The sequence below is a fragment of the Labrus bergylta genome, chromosome 12 (assembly GCF_963930695.1).
Source record: "Labrus bergylta chromosome 12, fLabBer1.1, whole genome shotgun sequence".
Taxonomy (NCBI): Eukaryota; Metazoa; Chordata; class Actinopteri; order Labriformes; family Labridae; genus Labrus; species Labrus bergylta.
Genome location: NC_089206.1, coordinates 15,614,317 through 15,641,285, shown reverse-complemented (window position 1 = coordinate 15,641,285; position 26,969 = coordinate 15,614,317). Strand labels below are relative to the sequence as shown.

Here is a 26,969-nt window from a genome sequence, read left to right as displayed (position 1 = left end):
ATGAGCAAGTCCAAGACAGTATACTATTTCCTCTCTGGTTTGGGTCATTTTGAAATCTTAGTGGCAGAATTGTGTAAACCGAGTGCTGCATTGCAACATTTCATGGCTGCCCGCAGCATTGTTTTAAATTCATGTCAAAATAGTCTCAGTCTCCTCATCATACACTTATTGCATGTAAATAATGGTGGTGCTCCATTCTCTTTCAAAACTCTTCATTCCAGTATTATTTGAAACTCACGCCCAAAAACATCTTACAGTAAGGCCAAACAGTGAGGTCATTTATGGAGTAAGATAGAGGGAAATCCCCATCAGTCAGGGTTTCCAAGTGCTTCCCAGAAGTGGGAACTAAGATAATTGGGGTTGGTTAAATGTAGGAGGACCCTGAAAAAAAGATGTTGATGAGCATGAGAAAGCTGAAATGGTTTGTAAATTTGATTTTTTTTTTTGTTACTTTGCAGTACATAAATCCAAAACAAAGAAAAACCAAACAAAGCAAAAAATCATAGTAACTTTAATCACATAGGCTAATGTAGACTAGTTGATCCATTAGGCTATTATAACCCGGGAAAAGCATATAGCCATAATACAGACTTCAATTGTAATTAACCTCAGCCCTTCTGTAGGCATTTGTCACAATATGATGGAAAAGTCACTGACTGACTAAACTTTCACTGGGGAATTAAATCAGGTTGATATCAGAACAGATAACTTTGTGTTATTCTTAGGAGGGAGGTAGTTTACAGGATAGGGTCGCATAAATTAAAATCACACAATAAGGTTTGGAGAAGTTTTATACCCACAGATCATATGACGGTGCGATTTTCCCCGCTAAAGTCTATACATTATTATTGATTGAAAGTAGTCTGCATGTACTGTATGATTAATTAGCCATATCACTTCACTGGTAAATCACCTGGCACCGCACCCTGAAGTGAACTGCTCTTTGCCCCACACGTACAACGTAACACTGCGTCAGCCAATAGGAAACAGCCTCATATTCTGGTGCGTATGACGTAACACACGGATAGCCTGCTAGCCTGGTTTGCTAAAAAGAAAGAAGATGGATTCTCCCATACTGGTAATGCCAGCGCATACATTTATTGATGAAATTACGAGTGTCATTTAAGATTTTGTTTCTGTTTAAGTTATGGTGGGGGTTGTTTTCTATGAACGTTGCATTTTAGACATCGAGTTCACCCGACATGGAGCTAGTTAATGTAAACGAGTTAGCTGTTTTGGCTAAGAAGCTAGCCGTCAAGAAGTTAGCGTCTGGTAAATGTGTTGATGATGTGGAAGTGTCATGTCTTCCTTCGCGATTAAAACTGTCAAAACACGACCACTGTGATGACTGGGGGATTGAGTGCGTTTCAAGCATCCCACATTAGCAGCTTTATAATTAACGACAAAAGGCAATTTGTAGAGACATATGTGTCATAACTTCACTCAATCTGTCACATTAAATACATTCAATGCTTCCCCTTCTCCAACAGGAACCATCCCTCTACACTGTCAAAGCAGTCCTGATCCTAGACAACGATGGAGACAGGCTCTATGCCAAGGTGAGGTTAATAAAGTAAAGTTTTCATGAGTATATCCTTACTCGTTTTGAGGGTTATACTCGGCGATATTGTCTGTTTTTAATCAACATTTGTCATTCAGATACTGAAAATGACATGGGCATGATCATATTAACAAGCTGAATCGCCGTAGATCAGGGGTGGGCCACATGCGGCCCCCTCATCAACCCTCAATGTGGCCCTCAGGTCAATTTTTACACATCAATTAATTGGAAACATGAAGAAAGACATGACAAAATCTGCCATGAAATCATGAAAACCAGAACTTTGTCCATAATAATATTTGATCACTGTTACATGTCGAGTTAAATTTGAGACATAATTGACTGTAATCGTTTTTGGATACTACAATTTGGCCCTCTGGCAGTGAGAATTGAATGAATGTGGCCCTTGCTGTGACCAAAGTTGCTCCTCCCTGCCGTACATAACAACAAAAATTGCTGTTTATTTACCGTAGATCAATGTTTGTGTGTTTGTGGAAAAACATTTAAGTTATACCGAAAAGCCAAGCTGTCGTTGCATTTGTTGGAATGACCAAAAACATGGCAATTGTACTTAATGTGATGGAAGTCACCTTTCACTGTGGTTACTCAAACAGAAGTTGCACTAGTGCAATCCAATGAAGGGTTGTTCCGATACCAGGATTTAAAACATCACTAGTATAAACAAAACAATAGACATACACGTTTTGAAAGCATGGCAAAAAGAAAAAGTGGTAGACACCCAATATTGGATAATTTATTGTTTTCAATGATTAAATATTGCAGGCAAACTTGTGCACACTGTCTAAATTGGTCAAATACATTGGAAATATTTGTCTTCTCTGCTGTACGTTTGAGGAGCATCAGTTATTTCAGTGTTTACTGGCCTGTAATTTTGAACGGTCCACCGCTACTCTCTGTTTCTCAATATGTAGTGTTTTTTTTTTAATGCTTTGGTACTTTTCAATACTGCTGATTAGGGGCTGGGCAATATTTTCAGATCTAAAAGAGCTGGTGTTTCTTCCGTAGAGATGCCTGTTTGCCGATTTCTCCTCTTATTGTCAGTGCCTCTTTTCCCTGATCCGCCTCTCTCCCTCAGTGATGGAAACTCAAAAGCTGCCTTCATAACAAAACAAAACAAAAAACATGTATTTTCTTAAGCAGGAAGGGGACATTTTTATTAATTTTATTTCATGTTCCCATATGAATTCACTATTTGTTTGTAAAAAGAAATCCACATATTTGTGTCTTGCTAGTATTCAATTCAAATTCAAATCACTTCATTTATCCGTTAGGAACTTCATTTGTGTAAAAGAGCATCAGTACGCATACAGCTAGCCACAAAAACAACAGCAGAAACACAGACATGCAAGTGGCTCTATTAAAAGCATGATAGGTCATAAATAGTTGTTATGACTGGTCTTAAAAATTAATAAGAAATAGATCATTTGTTCATGAGCCTGATGGATGTGGGAGCAAAGCTTGACATGGCTCGATTAGTCCGGAAAGTGAGAGATCTGTATCTGTGGCCTGAGGGGAGACGGTTGTAGAGATGGCAGAGTGAGTGTGTGCTGTCTGAGGCTATGTGCTGTCTGAGGCTATGTGCTGTCTGAGGCTATGTGTTGTCCTTTTAGTTTTGTTCTCCTGTTGTAGATACTGATCAGTGGTTCCTGCTGCTGTCCGATTATTTTGCTGCTTATTGTTATGATCCTGTTTAATGGGTTACGATGAATGTTTGTAGTAGTATATTTAATGGGTGACTGATCTGCTGTTAGAATTACGTAATAATGTACTTCTGGTGTAGGTCTCTTGTTGGATTTATTCACTAAGATATAATATTGAATATCTCCAGCCATATTCTCAAATCAAAATTCCACCTAGATTTAAACTTGAAGTCATTCTTACATGTTCACTTTGAATTCATCCACAGTATTATGACGATACATACCCTACTGTGAAGGAGCAGAAGGCGTTTGAGAAGAACATTTTCAACAAAACACACAGGACAGACAGTAAGACGTCTTTACAATTGAATCACAAACACTTCTCCTTCTTAACCCCATGTCTACTAACATTCACGCTTGCTTTCTGTGTATCCTTAGGTGAGATAGCACTACTCGAGGGCCTAACAGTTGTCTACAAGAGCAACATAGACCTCTTCTTTTACGTGATTGGAAGTTCCCATGAAAATGAGGTAATCCTAATGAAATTATTATTTTTTTTAAATTTCTATTCAGCAGTTTGTCTAATTTGAAGGATGATTTGGGATATCAATACTGTAACATAGAGTGTGTGTTCCTGTGGAACCTAAAACATAATTGCTGTTAGTTTGAACTGTCTGTCATCATTCGGGTTTTTACCATTCACATCAAATTCATTCTGATTCTGTAGTTACAATAGCTTCATCCATTGTCAGATCTAGTGTAACTGTTATTGGTTTAGTAAGTGTAGAAATCAGAAGACATTTTGAATTTTATTGTCAGAAAAAATCTTGTAAACACCAGACAGGCATTTACACACATGGTATTTGTTGATTGATTCCCCCCGATACAAAAACAATGTGGACTCATTAAACATGAACAGCTTCTCATATATTCTTTCTCTCTCAACAGCTCATGCTCATGTCTGTTCTAAATTGCCTTTTTGATTCGCTCAGTCAGATGTTGAGGTATGTGTTTGCAGCTGTTATTCATTCTACAGAACTTTGATGAAACTTTTTTCCTGATGTCTAAAAAGTTAAGCTTGACATGGATTATTTGTTACACTGTAGAAAAAATGTTGAGCGGAGGGCTTTATTGGAGAACATGGAGGGGCTCTTCCTGGCTGTGGATGAGATTGTCGATGGAGGGTAAGTAGCACCATTAAGCGTTTCGAGACTCCCATCAACTCTAGTTAAAATGACTTCAGTGTTGCTGCAGCATGGTTTTCCTCCACACTAATCATTGGTCTGACTCTTTGGTGTATCCTACAGGGTGATCCTTGAGAGTGACCCACAACAAGTTGTGCACCGTGTGGCTCTCAGAGTAAGTTCCTCTCCTTTCATCTCAGATATATTCCACATGGTTTGTTGTGTCAGATTTTAACATAACGTAATTGTTCCTGTAGGGGGATGATGTGCCTTTGACAGAGCAGACAGTCACACAAGTGAGTAAACCCGCCATTGCTCCTCTCTCTGCTATAAAGTTCATAAGCTCCATTAGTTTATTGACTGTTAAAACTCATTAGAGCATTGTCATAGCATCATACTTCTCTATCCCACCTTGTCACTGCTTCCTTGTTGTCATATATTGCACAAATGAATCCTAATAATTCAATGGTAAAGATGTAGGTAGCTAACAGCGGTTCCTTCCTGATGACTCTTACATGAGTCTGCCTGTGTGTGAGCTCCTCTTGATTAATGTTGTCATTTAAGAGGCCAGAGACTGGCTACCGCCATTCCTCTTCTAGTTGTGATTAATGACTGTCCCCAGTCCCCATGCTTTATGGGTATGATTCAGCTTTCATTCAATGAATGAAGATGATTAATTCAATCTTGCATATTTTTCTTTGTTTGGTTTACTTAATCACCTGTCTTTGTCTTATTTTTTCACAATTATATGAAGCTTATTTTTATCAATCTTCCCTTCAACCTCAGCATGATGCTGTCCATATTTCTGTGTGTCTTATTTCACATGTTTTTCTTTCAGAGATCATGTAGAACTGTATGTGCCTACATTCTATGCTCATTGTTGGGTTGATCTGCTCAGTCACACCTCGTTTTTTTGTCACAGGTTCTTCAGTCAGCCAAAGAACAGATCAAGTGGTCACTCCTGCGATAGAGTCACCTCTAGAGCCTACCAGTGAGCCACTGCTCGGCAGAGTCTTCATGGCACTGATCCACATGTTCCTTTGCCTCAGTTTTCCACTCCTACTATCAGAGCTGTGAGGAGTTCCACTGGCTTATCCAGTTGCACTCTCAGGACTACTACGACTTGACAGTTGGATTTTCTTTTCTTTTTTTCCCTTTATTCTTCTTGCACAGGCTTGCATTATGTGACATAATCAACATGAGGATAAGATTTAGTGTACATTCCAGTACCAGGGCTGAACTGGCCTGTTTTGTTTGTTTGTTTATTTCATTTCAGAACCCAGAACAAGTGTATCTGTCTGTAAAACTTAGATAAACCTCATCATATCCTGTGGCAGCATTCCAAATATCTCCTTGAACAAGACTTTTATCCACACCCCTTCATTTCCTTCAGATAACTACAAAGTTATCGAGCCACTGTCTTACAATCAGTTAACATGCATATTATGATTTAAAGGTGTACAACTAGTACTGTACTTGTATCTGTCTAAGCAGAGGTCAAATCTGTTTGGGGATCTTCCATCGTTGGATACTTTGAATAAATGTTTGTTGACACTGGCATGTAGAAGTGGTGATGTATCTTTATAAACATGTCCTTTCAGGGTGTCAAACATTGCACCTTTTTAACATTGATTTTAGTGATGTCACTCTAAGCATTACATCTGTGAAGTGTAGTCTACCTTAGATAGCAGTAAAATAATTTCCTTCTTTTATACCTGCAATTGCAGCTTGCTTATTGAGAGCTTGTGTTTCCTTGTTTTAGAGGTGCAATGCTGTGAGCTCTTTGTTCTACAAGAGCTCAATGAGAACCAAAGACACTAAAGCAAGGGCTCCATCTCCTGGTGTGTGCAGCACAGTGCAAGAAATTCAAAGCAAGAATATAGAGAGGGGCGAAGTCCCATTCATGCGATTATCTAGACTCTAGAGAGCTCACGCTGTACTGTGTCACTGTGACATGTGGGTACGTTTTATGGAGTTATACTTGATTCATTTCTGCTCTGTATAGTACCACTTTGAGCCGAATGAATTGTGTGCAACCCCACCATCGCACACTAACATCATGCTCTCATTTTAATGCAAATGAAGGCTACACTCCAGAGAGAAATGGGAGAAAAGGCACTAGATCATGCAGGTACCTGGTGTATATCACAGGAGAAGAAATGATCTATGTGCGTTCTTGTTAGGTATCCCCCATATCTTGTCATGCTGATCATTGGAAGAAAAAAAAATTCCTAGCACAGATATGCGTTGGTTATGCAAAAACAGATCCAACTGAGCCTAATTTAAAGCAGATTAGGTGGAAGGTCTTGTTACAGAGCATGTCTCCTACCTCCCTGCTCTGACAATTGAAACACCGCCTCCTATTGCACCTGGAATGTTCTGGCGTGTGTGTTGGCCTGACAGAAGAGTCAGCAAGCTACTATTTGTACCCCCCCCCCCCCCCCCCCCCCATCCCCCTCTCCATAAATTGGGATCTGTAACAAGTTTGACAACTACTTCTGTTTATTTTCTGTTTTGTATGTCAATTCGCCAAAGAGATCAAAGTGTTAAGCAGAGAAATTGAAAGCTTTTGATGTGGAGACGTCTGTGGCCTGGAGCAGTTTGTGGAAAGAAGTGATAATGTCAGAATGCAGAAGGTAAGCTACGAGCACTTCACAGTTTATTTGTCGATGGAAAATTCCTACCTCTCCAACTGTCGAATCACTTGTTACCAACATGTAAGATGGGAAGCATGAACACAAAGTGCTGCCATTTTTTTTTTTTTTACTAGAAAAACAATACAATGAATTACAATAAACATGGAAAGGCAATGATATACAACTACTAAATGCTTTGTGCAACATTTATGCTACAGATGTAACTCAACTCATATAAGAGAAAAACAGAAGGCATTTGTTGGTTTTTAAGAAAACAGCATATAACCTTAAATGCCTAAAACATAAGTAATCCCTCAGTTAACTACTCATGGACCACCAAACTAAAATAAGGATAGAGGATGTTGGTGGCTGAATGCCTTCATTAGTGTTGATGTTTTCAGATGTAGGAGTGGAGTCAGTAAAAGTCTTATTGGTTCTGACCTGTGGACCTATGGGCTTTTCTACAGTTTGATTCAGCCCTTGAATCTGCGGCTCTTCATGACTGCAGAGATAGCATGAATGGACCCTGTTGATGCTACTAGAGTGTGTTTTACTGGAGAAAGAAAAGCAAGAAAAAGGTTATTATCATAAATGGACCCCATTATCACACTGCTTAAGTCTTATCGCACACGATGGCTGATGTAATGAGGACGGTGTCTGTCAGTGTGTGCTTTCATTGACGAGGGGTTAAACATGAAGGTTAAAGAGGACATGGTTAGCAGAAGTAGAGACGGCAGTAAATGTGATTAGATGAGATCCCAGCACGGGCAACGGCGTGAACAGGAGAGATTAAAAAAGATCCCACCCAAGGTGTCTCTCCAGACCCGCAATCTTCATCTAGATGGCACTGCAGCGACTTCGGGGGCGCAGTGACTTGCTTTCATCCACTAATTACAGTTGCACCATCATAAAAAACCAGCAAGGTAATTTATATTAATTATACAGGCATGAGTATAACAGTTTGAAACGCTGTGGTTTGACATGCTGTACATAACATGCAGTAAAATTGTCAGAGACGTGTGGGCTAGAGCTTTGTAATTGATCGATGCGTACAGTGAACGAGTGGCTCCCTTTCTTTTGTGTGTGTGAGTGGACTGTGTGAATAAAAGTCAATAAATTATCATCATCTGTAAGCTTATAGAGTCTTTATGTCATAGTCAATGGGCCCGAGCACCCATCCAATGGCTTTTCCTGCTAAAGAGAAACAACGCTGAAGGAAACAATGACAGCATGTTGGACCCAATACAGTAAACACATTAAAGAAAGTGCCATTATATTGTCTGGGCAGGACAAAGGCCAAGACCCACATGATGTTTAATGACCCAGTGTATTAAAATAAACAAGACTATTTACTACAACTGCTCTCACATAATGCCAAGACTTAACCTAATTATATTAGAATTATGTTTGAAAAAACGACCGTATTTGAATATAAAGCAGCTCGTCTGTTGTGTAGTGTTGATCTTCATTTACTTTGATTTGAAAAATAACTACACCCCCATCATAATACTGGCAGAATTATCGTAGCATTTTTGAAATGGGTAATTAAAAGCAGCTCAAAGTGTATGTGGTTGGGTGTGTGCATGTTTGCATACTGAGAGAATAATGTATAGGCCCAGGCCTGCTCCCTTTGCCTTTGCAGCCTGACGTGGTTTATGGCCCCAGTTGCCCTCTCTGGGTCTGTTTATGGATTCCCATAGAATAGAGAATCATGGCCACTCCAGGAAAAGCCAGCCAAAAACAACACCTCCACCATCGCACTGCTGCCTGCCTTTGCCATAACTCATCTGGCTGTTTATGTTTTCTGAGGGGGAAAAAAAAAGAATTCATAGTAATGACATAAGATGACTGTAAATTCTGATGCTATTGTTTAATTTTTTTGGTGTTGATGTAAGATAAAAATGTCACCACTAATGTGCCTGGTTTATTGGATGTCGTTACACATTGGCAAAAAATGGTGGGCTTTGTTAAGAGAGCGCTTTTTTCTTTGGATTGGAATAGTGTTGCCTTTGCAGGGCTGGCTATTTTATGATACCTGTAAGATTTATGACATGAAAATGTTCAACTTTGATAGGATAATGAAAGTGCACCACCAAGGGCATTGTTAATCGAGGAAATATTCCACCTGATGTGTTTTCCCTCTGCTTTTTTCTGCACAGTTCTCTTGTGCCAGTGTAGTGCATTACTCTTCAGTGAAGGCATGCTTTAGAAGAGTAATAGTGCAAGGACTCTGGATGTGAAAATACTCGGGGTTAAAGCTGGTTCAGGTTAGATGAAGCAGGATCATATTGTGTTTCTTTTGGTCAAAAGGCAAAGAAAAATCCTCAGTCGCAGTTGCTCATGTTTGCTGCGCAAAAGGGGCAACTCCATCATCCTCTGAAGCTGCACAACTGGGACACATCTGGTTAGTGGATGACTGGACCGGCTGAAATCCAGAGGGTTCCCTGCAGTCGGGCGCCTGTCGCTGCTGCAGATGAGGCTGTGTCATAACCGACAGAGGTTACTGGGTTACTGCTGTTATCAAACAGTCAGCACTAAGTTTTGGTCTCACATTGATGCAGAAGAGCACTAAAGAAGGGCCATCAGTCATTTTCACTGTAGACAGTCAACATCAGAGGCAGCCATGCTGGCCATAAAGCTTTATGAGTGTTTCTGCTTGTGTCAACCTCCCACTGCATCCATCAGGAGAAAATATAGTTTTCTCCATTTGCCGGCAGTTTTTTAGTCGTGTTTTGCTCCAAAAACAATCCTGTTCATGCCTTCAGCTTAAACAACGAAATGCGTGTATGTTTTTTTTTTTTTTGTAGCAGGGTTAAAGAATGCAAAGAAAAGCATTTTTAGTTGCATAGCTGAGAACCCTCTGTTTTTGCCCTCCTCCCTCTGTCAACTACTCTTTCTCACTTTCTCCCCTCCCTCCCCATGGATTCCCCAACCACACCACAACACCGTTAACAGACGAGACCCTGACAGATTTACAGCCATCGTCTTTCCATTGGCCGCCAGCGTGACAGCAGAGATTTAATGCCACCTCCTCATTGGCCAAGACTCGACAGGTTAATTTATTGGCGCACTGTGATTTGATGCCTCCTGCCTTTGAAGTGAGTTACAGCTCTGTCGCTTATAGGACACAGAAACGGTGTCAGGTTGCAATCGTAAAATCTTATCCCTGAAGGGGGTGGCGCTGGAGTATAATAGTCCTGACGTCATGAGAGAAGAAGAGACCTTCTTGTGAACACAGAGGAAGAACAGAGATATGTATGATAGGAATAAATGCCGAGAGTCTATCCAAAAATACTTTCCATAGCTCACAAAATATTCTGTTTATGCCAAAAAGAAAAATCATCCTATGCTGCAAAGAGAGGAATGGTCTGAAAGTACCATTTGTGCAGATCTGAATGGATCAGAAATCATTCTTACCGTCTTGCATATGATTTCAGGTTTCTTTTTCTGCAAAAGAATATGTATGTGACTTGTTTTCCTCTTCCAATCAGCAAGCTTTTGCTTGACCCTGCAGACAGTTGATCCTAAATGACTAAGGCGATCATCATACATCCCATATTTATCCTACACCAGCACACTGCCAAAGTCACGTTTGTGTCGGACCACTGTATCTGCTTCTGGCAGCTGCAGTATTCGTGCAATGCTATCATCTATCTGCAGCCTATCTCTACATCAGCCTGACAGACAATCCTGACAAGATCAAGAAGAGTGAGAGTGTGGCCCTGGAACAGCCTTGACCCATGGAAATATCTAAGGGTAAAAAGAATGGCTGCCCCTGCCATGTCCATCAACCTCTGGTGAATTCATGCAGCGTTTCCCTTGGATATCAAATCCCTCTCTTTACTCTTTCACTTCACACCTGAGGTCGTCTGTTCAAGTGGAAAATTGTTGGACTATAAAGAGGCAGAGGAAAGCCCTGGACTTGCCTTGTCAAGGGGGATTGCATAATTACCTAAGAGACCTTCACGTGAACTTGATAACTTGGGGTCACACAGCATGCCCTCTGACAATGTGCCATGCAAGAGAAAGAAAACAGGTTTTACATGTTGAGGCGACATGATCCCTCTGAACTTGGATGATTGATAGATTGTTTGGCGGTGTGTTAGAAGAGTTTGACACAAATATACCTGTTTAGACCTGACCATTTAAATGAGGTCTTTTCCACATCACGCTCCACCTGTGAATTTTTTTCACATAGTATATTAAATGTACTATTGCGAGACCTTTTGGACTGGCTAACTTACTGTATATCTCTGATATGGCTTCTTGTAAGATAACTTGCCCAAATCAATTTTCTGCAATATCCCTGTAATTATTAAATCTGTTTCTGATCAATGGCACATAAAGACTGTAACTTCCCAATTAAATATGTGTTCCCTTCACCAGCATCTAGCACCTCTAAGGCCAAATAAGAACTAGTATAGTGGCTTCTTGGTTGTCTTGCTGAAGCAGCTCAGTCCAAACATGTCCCAACAAGCTGTAGATTAATAGTAGTGTAAGGCCAAGGCATGTTGATATACCTGTTGAGGCTAAACTCACCTCTGTTGGAAAGTGTTTTTTACACAGTCAGTAGGGTGCCAGGGTGTCCATCCTGTCAGGAAGAATGTGGACAAGTCTGTGTGGCCATATAAATCTCTGGAACAAGGTCCTTCACAACTCAACCTGATGCTTGTAAACATAACTGCATACTGAAAACCATTTGCCATAGCACTCCAACATGGTATTGAACATCAGAAACTGAGACCATTTTTGTCGGAGAACATTTAGACTTTTAGTGGATTAAAAAAAATGATGTTTATAAAATTATTATTTTTATTTAAAAGACTCAACAATGTGACAGAGAATTGATAACACAGGGCTAAGATCCTGAAATTGAAGCAACCAAATTAGATTAAGCCATCAATTTTAAACTTTGCTTTTCCTGCTCAGGGCTGCAAAATAACATCCAGAAAAATGGCGCCACTAATCAAAGCTAAAAAAAAAACAGTTTTCTTCAAGCTTTTTAACTTTTTTTGTACCTTTGCTTAAACATTACCCCTAACCATTTTCTCTCCTTCACATTTCACTCTGAATGTGTGATCAACCCGACAGCTAAAAAAAATGTAATTTTAATAAGTCAGGTTGTCAGTTCCAACTATATTTTGAGATCAATTTCCTTGTATGAATATTCATTATTTGAATGTATCCAAAGTAGGCCAAACTTCACTTTTCCCTTGTTACCCAACAGACGGTGATGGCTTTCTCTTCTCCCTCCTTCCCTCTGTATATTTTGAGGACTGGGAATGAAATGCAGAAGCTAATTAATCTTGCTGAGTTACACTAATTAGAAGACTAGTGACAGACATCTGAATACGAGACAATTTAAAACATGATATGTCAGAACATTCCCCATCAGGGTTGTTTAGTTAGGAAGGCGGCTGGCAGACAGCAGGTGTGATAATTCCATACTTGAACTAGATATATTTTGAAGTGAAACCCTGGCACTCTGTGGAAACTGTACGCACTAACTTCCAGTGTGTCTGGTATGAAATGTGTTTGTCTGTTTGCTCAGTATGGAAGCCCTAAGTGCAGTGGTGTAGAGCACGGTATACGCAGGTATACGGAGTATACCCACTTATTCTTCAGTCTCCATAGGGTATACCCACTTCTAAATCCCCTCTGATTCACAATATTCAGTAGTGTGCAATTTGTTTTCCCTAGGATGGTGAAGGGACTATGTCTCAGCTTGTAGTCTGTTTGCCAGTTAAAATGATAAAACCTGCTCTTCTTTTGAGGTTTATGTTAATTTCATAACAATCCTTACTCCCTTAAGTCAAACAGAGGAAGTTGAGTGTGTACATGCAAATACAAAAGGCCATTTTTTAGTGATTCAAATATGCAGTAGTCTTACATGTCACTGTTTATAACAGAGGCTGTTTATCCTCTGCTGGACAGGCCCCTTAAAAAACAACAAGAGTATACCCACTTCTTCAGGCACCACTGCCTAAGAGTACATGCATCCACACATTTGCACTGAATTTTCCTGTGGCAACATGTAATTTCAGGTTGTTTTGTCGAGATCTGGTTTTCTCGAAATGCTATGCTAGTCACTGTTACAGGCCGTCCACGACTGTGCATGTCTTGGTGACACCCTAATGAGGTAAGTTCAGCCTTTTTTCTTTCTTGTTTTGTGCTATTGCAACTCTGGGAATAGGAGATATATACATCTAGAACTTGAGAAAACAACCAGAAATGACAGAGTAAAATAGAATGAAAATGTATGGATGTATGTCCGCTTAGGGCTTCCATAGCTATGACCTTTCACTTAACGCGTGTCTTTTTCTTCGTCTTTTCTTCCTTTTCTTCTTTCTTTATTCTTTTATATCGCTTTAATTCTCATACTGGAGCAGGATGCCTTCGGTTATAAGGCAGATCAGGCTTCAGCTACATACATTATTAATTTCTGAATAATAGCCCCCAGTGTTTGAGAATATTACAATATTTGGTTATAATTAATAAGTAATGCATTCACACCTTCACTGCTCATTGTTTGACGATAACTTTAGATTTATGGCAAATTCTTTCATATAATATCAAATAGTTATTGAGCAAGTGCAGTAAATCAAATTCATGTTTTTACATTGATGCTAAAAATACTGCACAAAAGGACATTGAATACAAAGTAAATCCATTTACTTTCAGATTTCCTCTTTACATTTTAGATTTTCACCTGAGAAAAAGAACTGTTGTGTTCTCATTTATTGTCACATTTTGTTTGCCACTCGCAGTAAACCCCTGTCCTGTGTCTGTTTGAATGTTCGAGGGATGTGTTCACTGAGGTGTCTACTAAAATGGGAGTAACCCGGACGGAGGAATTACAATTTTTATTGATGAGCAGTAGCAGCAGCACCACCACAGCGGCCATGGAAGACCGCAGACAGCTAGATATCACCACTAATTAACACAGAGAGGTGGGCTGTCACAAGCATGATGGATACCTAGGGGGGGGGAGGGGGGGGGGGGGGGGTTGCAGATCGCTGCCTTTAACCAACCAGCAATTCCTTTATTAATCAAAGCCTGAGATGAAAAGGCTCTCCCACACCTCGGGGAAAGGGAGATAGCAGGAGCTATTATTGGGAGGGTTTCAATCATTCACCGTGAGCCTGTGATGTATTTGATCAGGGGGCATCCAAACATTTGTAGGAGACAGAACGTTTCTGCTGCTGATGCTTGTGTTTGTGAAACCTCTGAATCACCCATGTGTTAACAGAGCCACAGTATGCACAGTCAGATGAGATTTGCTACTTGTTTTGGAGATTTTTGTTTTTAGAAGCTATTTCTTATCCCTCTGAGACAGGAGAGGTGAGCATGCAGAGGGTTGGCGATCGCTCTCACACACAGCTCCTCTCCCTGATAGAGTGAGACAGACTGAGCACTCCCACACTCTGCCTCTGGACTACAGTCTGTCTCGCAGTGATGATTTTTAACCAAGATGATTTCAGCACTTTGTGTATGAAAATGGAGTGTTATGCCCCCGTCTCGGGTCTCCTCCCCATCCACCTCACTTAAGGAGGACCATTGTTAAGTGCCAGAGGCCTGTGGGTGCTGTAAATCAGGCTGCACAGGGAGGGGATGTCTCCCATGGGGGCGAGCGCACACTCCCAGTAGCCCTCAGGCTGATCTCATCCTGCCTTATCCCTAATGCTTTAATTAAGGAACTGGTCAATAGCGAAAAAGAAAGGTGCTAAAGGGTATGATCTGCACTTCCTAACGTACGACTGATGTGGCAATGCAGGCAGGATGACAGGGAAAAGTACCTGGAGAAATTCTGTCCTTTACTTTTATGTCTGTTTGATTACCCAGTTGAACATTAATAGCCTACTTGTTATCAGACATTTAAAACAAAAGAAATCTCTTAACAGGGGACTTAACGTATTTTATACTTTGAAAAGTTGATTTACAAACTCTTAACAAGTGACTACTTTGAATTTTACTTTCCTCTGCACTCCAAAATATCGCAGAGCAACATCAAATCTGTTGATGAGAAGCTGTAAATGCTGTTGAGATACAATATATATTTTTAAAACTTTTTTTTTTTTTTTTTTTTAAACATTTGCTTTGCCTCTGTGTTCGATTGGACTACCGGCTGTTTGTTAGCATGCACATTGTCTCCTCTTCTCTAGATCCTTGCTTGTGTTGTACTTACTCTCTGATGCTTTTGAACATCTCTTTGGACAAAAGCATCTGCTAAATGAATTGTAGAATTGTAAATCTGGGTGATGTTTTTCCATCCTACTCCAGGGTAAGACATTGATGACTGCTGCATGGGAGCAGCCGCAGAGAATTTCACTTTGCCCTGTACGCAAAGCATCTGTTTCTTATTACCTTAAAGAAGGTTGCAAACAGAGAGAAGCTTGGGACATACCTCCCTCTTGTGGTGCAGAGAAGGACATAAATACCTTTATGTTATGCAGTAACTGTCTTACAATCCTTTCTAAAACATTATGAGTATATGGGATGTTTTTGGTAGTTTCATTGATTGTCTTTTAAATCAATCAGTCAGTCATTTTAATATTCATGTACCTTGACTGATTGATTGATTGCTGGGATATTTAGCTTTTTACGGAGAGAATGAAAGTGACCAGAACTGCAGATAAGAATCCATTCCTGCCTCCAAAGACTCATTTGTTTGAAGTAACTATATGCTGCTATTTATTTGTATTTCAGAACAACAGAATATAGGTCAGCATGCAAGTCAAGACTATCTACTGTTTATCTCTTTCATGTTCAAATTCTTTCAATTCTTGTACGTTTTTTTATGCAAAGTTTTGTGGAAGAATTCAGAATTACCATCTATCGATGAAAAATACATTTTCGGGTGTTTCCTCATCGGTGTGACTTGTGTGAGGAACTTTTGAGGGAGAAAATTGTCCCTCATTTGAACATGTGTGCCATCTGCTGACAGATTGGTGCATTACACATATTTCTGAAGTCTTTTGTCTTCTCTTACTTACTGGTTCAGTAAGTATCGTAATTTGCCATTTAAAAACAAGTAATTAAATGTCTTATACCACATTGAGTGAGGCTCAGTGGAAGACAACTGAAATGGGTCACCATGACTTATTGGTACCTGTTGAGAAGTCCTCAGGGTGAAGAAAACAAAGGAAAAGGGGAAAAACTGGATCGTTAAAAAAAATCTCTTTAGAAGTAATGTTGCAGAAAATGTGAACAACTTACATTTGTTTAAAAAGTGTAACAGCTTTATTGAGACTTGGGGCCCTAAACTGCCATTACAAGCTCCATGCTACAGAATGATTGACTGATGTTATGTGATTTCACTTCACCCCTCGAATGACAAAACGGATGGGGGCTTACATTTGAAATAAAGCAAATCTTTTTACCAAAACTTTTTTTAACAAGATTTTTCAAACATATACATGCAAAAAGACAAAGAAAAAAAATGCTGACTAATTTTAGCTGCTACACTTAAGGGCACGAGTGGCCACTTTTACTTTTCCTCCTAACAGAAAGTTGACAATGTCTTGCAATGGGCTTCTCAGTTGTCTCAAGAAATCATCAGACTAAGGATTATAACTTTGTAAATACTTTGATTTTGTGTTGGAGTGTAGGTCCTTTACATACTATTTTCTACCCCTAATAAAATTTAAACATATATTAACTTTATAAAAAAGCAGAAAAGTCAGTAATGGGCCCAAAACTCATTCTACATAGTCTAACAGAAATACCAGTCTACATTGCAATCCTCCTCAGTCGAGCTAACACATCACCAGTCCAGTGTTTAGAGCCTGAATTAATGGAACAAAAAAAAATAATGTAGGCTCTCATCGTACAAAACACAACCTGGACACTATGTTCTGGTCTTCACTGTATACAATAAGTCACCTTCACTGAAGATGCTCAAGGTTCAAATTGAAAAGAAATGTCATGGCACTGTATTCACATGACATTCAGTTGAGTCAAGACAGAGGTAAGGTCTAGAGATCTACAGACAACACTAATTATTCCTTCATCTGATCTGGGCTGTTTTCATGAGCATTGGATTCTACAAGCCTGTACAAAGGACATTCCCCCTGTACCTACATTGAAAATACTTTGTTTTAAACCATGTGTCACATGCCTAATAACGATTACCAGATCTATGCTCATCTACTCTCAGGAGCCCTTCGCGTAATCCTCAGGATATCAGATAACATGTTGACTTAGGCTCGCTTACCAAAAAACTTGTGAAAGGACGGAAGTCTTTCAAATTCAGAAGAACTGATGAACAGTGAGCAAGAAAAAAAAAAGACAAATAGTGTTTTCTAGCTAAAAGAGACAGTAAACAGAAATATTGATGTTTCACCAAGTGTTTTAGAATTTCCATGTTTGCTACAGACAATCAGACACGTATTTCTTAAGTCAAAATGAACGTAATGAAAAAGCCCACTGAGTTGTTCAAGAGCGTCATTAAATCTGCGGTACAGAACATAAACGTGTCAGCCTCCTATTGTATTCCAACAGTGTTACCTTCTCTTTAAAAGCAGATGGAACCGTGAGTGAGTGAGCAAGCAGTCGCTACACAACTTAACTAATGCAACAAAGTCTAAAATGTAATGTCTCAGGAAAATCTAGTTAGCCTTTAGTGTTCTTTGACATAATCGTAGGAGATTACTTCAGATCCATTTAAGACATACGAGCTGGGGAAAATTTATTATTAGTTTGCATTTCACTCTAAAATCAGTTTTCAGTTGTTTTCTAAAACTCAACGCCTTCAGAACTGAATGGGTTGAAAGTGACTTCTTTAAGTCAGCTTGGACCACAAGTCTGCTGTGATCTTCAGCTTATAAACAGCTGGGTACATAATGAGTAGTATCATAACGAAGATACCATCAGTAGTACTTGAAATAAAAAGCTAAACACTTCCGTATGTTTGTCCTTTAGTGAACTTTCCATAGTAGCAGAGCGGTGCAGGTCAACAGAACACCTATCAGGGATACATTGAAAGTCAATGCAGTCAAAAATCCTTGTAAATCCCTTGACAGCAAACATCCAATACCTGCCACCTTCAGATGAAAGAAGTGTGCGTTTTCATTTAGATATTGCCATAATATCATGATCTGTTGTCCATGATCGCAAAGTAGTCCTCCTCCATTTGCCAGTGGGATTCACGTGACAGTAGAAAAATACAAAAATCCAATATCCAGCTCTGTGAATGAACTGGCGAGAGCAAACTAAAATGGTTTTAAAGCTAGGTGGTTTTCAGGGTACGCTACTGTTGAGCTCCAATGCTTCTGTCTGAAGGGTCTCTATAGGAAGCCGAGGGTCAGACAGTCAAACGGTTGTTGGAGGGCTGTAGGGGGCTCCAGGAAGCTGGATGGGCAGATGCATCCTGTGAGTACTGGCTCTCCTCTTTAGTCATCCCGACAGTACACAGCCGCCGGTGTCTCAGCAGTCTGTCTGTCCGTGAGAAGTTCTGCAGCCAGGGAAAGACAGATTTTTAGACAGAGTTTTTCTAGGTGTGTGCAGGAAAGAAGGTGAAATTCATATGGCCTATTTGATCATTTGATAACACTAACCTGATGACAGCGATCACACTGGTACGGCTTCTCTCCGCTGTGCACCCTCTTGTGTCTGTCCAGGTGGTAACGCTGAATGAAACGCATATCACAGGCATCGCAGGCATACGGCTTTTCTCCTGTGGAAAAACAGCAGGAGAACCATTTATCAGCATTTATCTGCATATTTCACTGAAAGCAAGATAATTTTAAAATGCTGTAATGTAGTTTATTCTCTTTTTTTGGGACATCTATCAAGAGCAAAATTATGGTAAAGGCACAAAGACATAACCAACATTCACATAATGATGATGTCACTGTATGATGATATAGATGACAGGATAAGAAATTAAATACAAATCATTTAATAACACAGAAGTTAAACAATTATAAACGCAGTCTGTGTTTTGGTTTTGTAATAATTAGATTAGCATTAGATGCCATTTCAGAAGGTAGGATGCTCACGGACGTTCATCGGCTGAATAGTTGCCTAATAACTTATTGTACCACTCTGTTGCCCGTGTCTTACGACTGCATTAAAAAGAGAAACAGTGAAGTCACAGTGAAGTAAAAACCTGAGCTGTAAGCACTCACCTGTATGTGTAAGTATATGTCGCTTGAGGTGGTAGCTACTCCGGAAAGCTCCGTAGCAGTGGTCACAGATGAAGTTCTTCTGAACTTTCAAGGAACTGTCATCATCCATGTCCAGTGGTGGAAGTATAAGCTGTCAACAACAATAACAAAGGAGCTCAAATTAGATTTACCAAGAGACAAACTTTTGCACTTATAAATGCAGCTTTAAAAGAATATCCTTACCTCCACTTTCTCTTTGACTTTGTTGGATGACCCTGATTTTTTGTGCTTCTTCTTGGGTTGCATATTCTGGTTTGCCTGCATGTCCTTCCCATCCATCATTCTTGATGTGTGATAATCCCCGTCTTTTCGAATCAGCTTTTGGGAGAAGAAGGGTAGTAGGTGAAATGCAATGCAGCACATGGTTTACCACAGACCAAGCTACTCAGCACTGAATGGTGAAATATGCTAGATTGCATTCCATAAATTATCACATTCACATGTCAACACTTTACTGAATCCCCAGTTTAAAATGTGCAAGCAGCAAATTAACATCTAAGAAATGGTTTCTAAAACAGTCAAATAGAAAGCAGATAAAATGATCTATGATCAAAGATTCAATAGAAAAATCATTACTGATGCGTTTAAGGTAGTCAGGGAATCTAAACGCTGATTGGTTTTCGCCACAGTGTGCAGCAGATCTGTGGCTCAAGTTTAAATGTTTGTTCTATAATGGATCTTCACTTTTATGCAGAGACAGATAAATCAGTAAGAATATCGTCGATGGTAACTGGTACATCATTAGAACAAATAAGGTTTTGCCTGTTAATTGTTGACCACACTCACTGTTTTACATGTATACACCAAAACCTGCTGTTACGTAATTGACCGATACAGCTACTTCTTTGTATAATGTGTAAATATTCGGGTGGCAGTAGCTCAGCCTGTAGGTACTTGGGTTGGGAATCGGTGGGTCGCCAGTCCGGGACGGACCATATCCGGAAATTGGCCTAAGTCCGGAAATTGGTCCAGTCCACTTCCTGAGCACTGCCGAGGTGCCCTTGAGCAAGGTACCTAACCCCCCCACCAGCTCAGGAGCGCTCGCTGTGGGCAGCCCCATCACTCTGAGACCTCTCCATTAGTGCATGTCCATAGGAGCCTGTGTGTGCATGTGTGTGTATTTCGGCCTATGTTTGTGTAGCATGTTTACTAGACAGAGTGTAAAAAACAAATTTCCCCTCGTGGGATCAATAAAGTATACATTATTATTATTAAATAGAGATTATCTCCATGAAAGCAAAGTTATAATAAAATCACAGCTTGAACATGTTTTTGAGCCATATTTTCTCTCTTACCAGAGGTGGACAGCTCCCTGCTGACGGGTGACCCATGTGGCTGTGGTGGGCTTGTCCATGGTGACCCTGGTGTCCATGGTGGTTGTTGCTGTGCTGCGAGTGAGTTTGGTGGCTCTCTGAACTGGCCCTGTGCCCTTGACCCAAAGTTGACATCATCCTCTTCTGTCCTGGGATGTTGTTGGCTTGCATCAGAGCCATACTGGATAGCACCGCCTCACAGCCCAGCAACCCAGCCTGAAAATACAGACCACATGTCAGAGCAGAAAGAGGGAGACTGCGGGACTCCTCACAGAGAAAAGAAGTCAGGGGGAGTACAGGGAGTAATTGGGTCAAAAGAAAAATACAATGGCACCCGGATGATGGTGATTCTGATGATAAAGAGACTTCCACTGACCCATTTCATATGGTCCCTGTTGGAATGGTTTGTCATCGTGGTGGTTTGAATGCGTGTGTGTTTGGGGGAACAGTGGGGGCTTCACTCAGGATCAGGGGTAACAGAAGAGACCCCACCCACCCAAATCATCAGGGGCCAAAGCCTGAAAGAAGAGGTATGATAACATAAGGCCAATCATTTTTTTTTTTTTTTTTACATGCTGGATTCAGGAGCTGGAAAAACATCCAATATATTTGGATTTCACAAATCACCAAATCTGGATATGTGACCAGGAATTTAGTTCCAGCATGAGTCGCTGCAGTAATTCAGGCAAGAAAGCCCCAATGGTTTGGTGCATGCCATGTTTCCATGGTGGACTAAAGACAAACAACAACAGTCAAATGGAGCATGGTAACAACGTCCAATGGAAAAACGAAATTAATACAGTCCATATGGAGAAAAAAAAAGTGAAGTATGATCCATTAAATCAACAAATACGTCATGCATGGGGTAAAACTGAAATGTATCAAGTTATTAAATTGTAATAGGCCTCTTATTTGAAATTTGATCACCTGATAAAAAAGGTTTTGATTCGCCTTATTATTATCATCATTTCATCAGAACAACCACCTGATTAATCGTTGCAGTATAAAACTTTGCAGAGTCATTTAGTGAACTGCATTTCCGGCAATGATATTAGGCATGGATGTTACAGATGCAATGAATATTTAAAAAGCACTGAATGACTAAAACGTAACCTGGAATACAAAGACATAGTGCGATATGAACAAATTTATTTTAAATAACGTGTAAAGCCTTTTTTTTTTTTTAAATTCTGAAAAGGGAGATGTCCTACAAGTGATTTCACAAGTAAAATATTTGAAAAAAAGACAGCCTACTTTTTGAACAATTTATACCGATTGAAATGAGTAATGTAGTTATTAGAGTCAATGCTTGGCTCAGCAACCTTTAATGCTCAATGTGACTTGGTTAAGAAGTTGTGTTGTCTTAAAATTAGGATGCAATACATTTACTTTAATGTAAGGTTAGATGTTAAGACAGGACTTACCTTTTAAAATGTTTTTAAAGTTTGCCAGTAAAGCTGGAATCAAAACTATAACCTATGGTGTGAGCTGTGATATAGCCATGCATGCATTATAGCAACTCAACACTGCATTCCCTTCACATTTAGAAAAACACAATTTGGTTTATTCAATCAATTTGATTTTAAGCTAAATAATTCGGTTCGTGAGTCTGTCTGATTTTTCGGCATTAGTGTTTTTTTTATGTTTCAAAAACTAGAATGATATCTCGTGGATTTAAAGATTAATTTCAGCACTAGCTAACGAGCTAGCCAGCGAGTTATCATTAAAAGGTTTTTTTCCCCCCCTTTAGCAAAAGTGGATTTCTAATTCTGCCGGATTATAACAAGAGCGCTTCAGAAATACATGCTGTGCGCCTGCTTCACATGTTGGAGTGCAGTGCGCGGGGGGAGCAGCGTGAAAAGTGTGTGTTTCTGTTCAATCAAACTGAATTAGCTAGGATGCTACCTAGCCATTAGTTGGGGTTTTGGGACAACTCTGGTGTGAGTGGACCCCCAGCCCCCTCCCCAGACAACACAACAACAGCCAGGGCGTGCGGACTCCGCGCCGACCACTAAATCAGACCTTCTTCGTCGGATAGCGCGGTTAGAAAGAGTCGCGTAGCAGATTGTAAAACGTTAAAGGGGCTTCGAGCGAGAAGTTCCATAAAACCGCATGCTTACCTTTCAATTTTAAGAGTTATGTAGGTTATTATTGCTTGTCGCACTTCCAATTTTCTCAGTTTACAAACACTGACAGGAAACGGCACCGGATGTGCTAACAAAGGAGCACGGGGATTGGTCAGAAGCGCTGTCACGTGACTGTAGCGAAGCGATTCACATTAGCGGCCATAAATGTGAGGGAATAATGGCTGCATGGCTGTGCTGAACCTATGTGCTGAACCTATGTGCTGAACAGAGCAGGAGTCAGTGAACGACTTTATTAAGACTATTAATAGGTTTGATCAAACATCAAGAGTTGGACATCTGAGTGCTCATCTAGACGCTACGGCCGATCAACTGCTAATATAATTTTTTTTTTTTTTTTTAAAGTTGAAACTCACAAGTCACTTTAAAAAGTCAAAAGTTACAGACAAGAATAAAAATATTGCAACAATCAGTAAGGCTTTTTACCTGCTTTTTTTGTAAAGTGTATTGAGATAACATTCATTATTTACTGATTGATAGCACACAGTATAAACAGGGGAATGGAAACATTTGCACAACTTTTCTCAAATACTGGAAGCAAAGGATGGCTAAAAAAATAAAAAAAAAAGCCAACAAGATAGAGTGGAAGAGAGTCAACATTTATACTTTTTCCATTTATACTAGGCTATCTGAGATGAGGAAGAAATTAGAGAATAAAGTAATAACTGGTATATGAATTACAATAACAATCACACAGTTAATACATTTTGTCTTTTCCAATTAGAATTTTTCTTGAACAAAAAGTCAGCCTGGTTTAAACCTTGTTTCATTTTTTTATTAATTGACTAACTTGTAATGGTTGGCATACTTTAGGGAAGATACCTAGAGAACGCTGGTGGTGTGCAGAATTTATTCAGTGTTCAGAAGTCAGGAGACAACTCATGATTTACAGCACATCATACTGGTCTAGTTGATGTCATCCCAAAAAGATGATCAATGGGGAACATGTTATTGTATTATTAGAACTGTTGCTAAGTCGTTTTATTACATTTAACAAATTGTTAATTTGCCTCTAGGTGTTTCACAATCTGTAGGCTACAGCATATAAAACAACACTTTCAACCATTTGACCTTCTATTCAGATAAAGAAAACTTGCCATTAAAAAAAAATATCTTAATATGCCACAAGGTGAACATTTCTACAATGTTGAATGTATTTACTCTACAGTGCATACACAAATTTTAACTTTTTTTTTTTTACAAAATAAAATCATTTTTTTTTGTTTTTCATAATTAAAGTTGCATAATCATTGATAAGCAGTTTTACGACAAGTATTGTAATTGTCCATGAGCAAGAGGCCTCTTGCTAAAGGGTTACTGTGAAAAAAATAAACAGCAATTAAGTTTTCAACAGTTTTCCCCTGATATAAAAGAAACTATAAAAGAAACACACATTTTAAAAAACCTTTTTCTTAAAACAAAGTAAGGGCTTCAGTCATTCTCCAACAGGAAGTCAATGTTCTCAAGGGGCAGATCAAAGTCTCCCTGACTGAGCAGCGAGTGCAGGTGAGAAGCTGTGGCTTTGCCCCTCTGACTGTTTCTCCAGTGACGCAGCATGGCGAACACTCTGTCTACATGCAGCGAGTGGTCCTCTTCAATCTGTTCCAGCTTCACATTGGGGATGTCCAGCGCCAATCCGCCAATCACCTTCCAAGATCTGCCAATGGTGCGTGCCACGATCAGCAGCTGCTTCTCCTTCACTAAGCTGGAGCCTGTACAATAAGACAAGTGAATATAAAAGTAAGTGATGGTCTCTACTGTGTTTTAAGGGGAATAGCCTTATTGGTAGTGTGACCAACCGTTGTTGCTGATCTGTTTGGATGGAACAGAGTCTTCTAAATCAGGAGCTGATTTTCTTTTTCTTGATGTTTCTTGAATTCCTTTTAGATAGAGAAAGCGTGTTATCAATCCTTAAATTATTTCAAATTTAGATCATGAAAATATGAAGGACACTTTTTTTCCTACCAGAAGACAGCATGTCGACATGCAGATCTTTAGTAAAGCTTAGCATTGGAAAGGTTTCCTGTAGTGCCGGCTCATTCAGTAGTTCCAGCAGAGCCCGTACAGCTTCAGGTCCTCTTTGGATAATATGATCCAGCAGCTCTGTCACCTTCTCACAAGGAACACGGCAGGCTTTCACCTGCTGGTAGCCGTTAGGAGACAGCAGACAACGGGAGTCTGCATGCTGCAGGACAAAGTCTGCATCCCCACTTAGAATATCTATTAGCTTAGCCTTCTGGCTTCTAAGTAGCTGGATTTCTGCTGCTGGATTGTCAGCCATGACTGAATGTCCCCTAAATCATCTCCTGAGGAAATAAAGGGATCAATTATTATTATTTTTTTAAATGAAAGCATCACATCAGAAGAAGCCTACAAATCAGTTACTGTTCTTTTAAATTATTTCACAAGTACATGGTGTGCTTCATCAAGCAGTGAAACATTTACTGTCATAGACATTTCTGATGTTAAAAAAAAAGATACCAAGCCATCATATTTTTTATATTCAGGGAAGGTGACATTTCACAGACCATTGTAGGCAGTACTGGTGCTACTTAAATAATAAGTAATAAACAACCTTCAGAGTTATTAAACGTCTCAGAATAACAACATATATTATTTACAGGTGTGTGTTTATTGCACATTTTAATATGTGAAAGTGAAAGTTTGAATATCATTAGGTGAGCCTTACACTCGTACACAAGGCATGGCTTTTTGTGAGAAATGTTCACATAAAGGTCTCACCATTTTAATGTTACAGCTCGAGGGACAAAGTACGACTTGACAAAAAAAGACACTGCGTTTAGCGAACACTTCCTTCTTTCCTTCTTTCCTTCTTTCCTTCTTTCGTTTACGTCTTCTTCCCGCTGCTTTCTCTTCCTTGTCTATTTTCCACGAACTATCGTCTGAGGCACCCGGATGACCTTAAAATACTTGACCCACTTGTGTGCTTCCATCCAGCGGATGGAAGATTGAACTGCAGGAGTCTGACATGGCCGAATGTATTTGGTGACATCTGGCGGAATGAAGAACTGATAGCACACACCAATGAAAGCATTTTGAGAGTGTATTGGAGAAAAAAATGACTTTATACATCTGTGGGGGGGGGGGGGAATCCCCTGATGCAGCACTAAAGTGATGGATTAAGTGATATGAAAAGCTGATTGAACAAAACAAATGCAGTAGCCTTGTAGTATACTGAAACAGACAATAAAAAATAAATTCAATTCAATTCAAAAGGGCTTAATTGGCATGGGAAATCTACTTTAACATTGCAGAAGAAAGAATGAAAAGAAAACACAAAATGAAGTTAACGGAATAACAAAAAAATCAATATTGAAATAACTTTAATAGCTGTTCAGGATTGCAGTATTACAAAGTGTATAAACATAAAAACAGGTTGAGTTTAACTTAGAAATATAAGTTGAAAACTTAACTTTGCTTTTTTAATATATACAGATGACTACAAATAACGTACAAAAATATAAAATACAAAACAAAAATATAAAAACAATGTTAATTGTTTCAGTATATTTACAGCTCTACGGTCTGTAAAGGGGAAAACAGTTGTAATATATGATGTAATGTCTTTGTACATTTTTAAATAAAAAATTGATCACAAAAAAAGGAAACCAGGTCTGTCTGTGGCGTCCTCTCTCTCGATGGCGAGGCCGTGCTCACTGAGTCTTCAAATCGTCAAACATTTCCTTCTTTTTGGATCAGTCAGGAGCTATTTAGGGGTAGATAACATTCTAATTTGCTCTGTCTTTTTTTTGGTTAATTCCTTCCAGAACCAGCTGTCTGAGGGGGCAGCTCTCTGTTATCTGTTTGGAGGTCAGGGCTTTGTTATGGAGTGTGTCAAGGTCACTTTCTTTAAAATGGTAATACAATTTCAAAGCTCTCTTTTGAATTTTGATAAGTAAAGAATATCGTCCTAATTCTGCTCTGCATGTATTATTTGATGTTTCCTGTTGGACATGGAAGATGTATTTACAGAATTCTGCATGCAGCGTCTCCATTTGATGTTTTTCCCATTTCTTTTTTATATTGGTTTGCGAGAGGACCCCAGACCCTGCAATCATAAAGAGAAATGGGTTCTATAACTGAATATTTTAAGCCATATTTGAATTGGGATGTCTGATTTCAGATGGCGTGAAAGCCCTTCTGGCCTTTGCTCTCAGGTCGTTCACAGCTCTGTTGAAGTTAACAGTGCTGATGTTAAGGCCCAGGTCATTTTTTGTGTGTTCAATTTGAACTGTATCTAGAAAGAATTTCATTTTGTGGTGTTGGAGGCTCTTTCTTTTTT

General features: G+C 39.5%; 3 protein-coding genes across 5 annotated transcripts; 1 reads left to right on the top strand and 2 right to left on the bottom strand.

The window, feature by feature from the left end:
* The first annotated feature begins 955 nt into the window (after positions 1-955).
* On the top strand, positions 956-5,963 carry copz1 (COPI coat complex subunit zeta 1). 2 transcript variants are annotated; one of them, XM_020635020.3, is made up of 9 exons: positions 956-1,078; positions 1,491-1,559; positions 3,489-3,570; positions 3,661-3,752; positions 4,171-4,226; positions 4,329-4,406; positions 4,530-4,581; positions 4,664-4,702; positions 5,329-5,963. In XM_020635020.3, the coding sequence occupies exons 1-9, from the start codon at positions 1,061-1,063 to the stop codon at positions 5,374-5,376; spliced, it is 534 nt and encodes a 177-aa protein (XP_020490676.1). In that variant the 5' UTR covers positions 956-1,060; the 3' UTR covers positions 5,377-5,963. The 2 variants fall into 2 exon arrangements, with proteins under 2 accessions (XP_020490676.1, XP_020490675.1); XM_020635019.3 differs by lacking the exon at positions 956-1,078 and having other exon boundaries at positions 1,470-1,559.
* A 10,296-nt stretch (positions 5,964-16,259) lies between these two features.
* znf740b (zinc finger protein 740b) lies at positions 16,260-22,754 on the bottom strand. Of its 2 annotated transcripts, XM_020635134.3 has the most exons (7): positions 22,643-22,747; positions 20,899-21,040; positions 20,505-20,738; positions 19,393-19,527; positions 19,171-19,300; positions 18,598-18,716; positions 16,260-18,494 (listed from the first exon to the last, which is right to left on the bottom strand). In XM_020635134.3, the coding sequence occupies exons 2-7, from the start codon at positions 20,932-20,934 to the stop codon at positions 18,345-18,347; spliced, it is 804 nt and encodes a 267-aa protein (XP_020490790.1). In that variant the 5' UTR covers positions 20,935-21,040; positions 22,643-22,747; the 3' UTR covers positions 16,260-18,344. The 2 variants fall into 2 exon arrangements, with proteins under 2 accessions (XP_020490790.1, XP_020490791.1); XM_020635135.3 differs by lacking the exon at positions 20,899-21,040 and having other exon boundaries at positions 22,643-22,754.
* A 665-nt stretch (positions 22,755-23,419) lies between these two features.
* Positions 23,420-25,565, bottom strand: zgc:174906 (uncharacterized protein LOC571548 homolog). The gene is made up of 4 exons (XM_020635117.3): positions 25,409-25,565; positions 24,632-24,972; positions 24,466-24,546; positions 23,420-24,378 (listed from the first exon to the last, which is right to left on the bottom strand). Exons 2-4 carry the CDS (start codon positions 24,945-24,947, stop codon positions 24,098-24,100), a joined length of 678 nt encoding a protein of 225 aa, XP_020490773.2. The 5' UTR covers positions 24,948-24,972; positions 25,409-25,565; the 3' UTR covers positions 23,420-24,097.
* Positions 25,566-26,969: the final 1,404 nt, after the last annotated feature.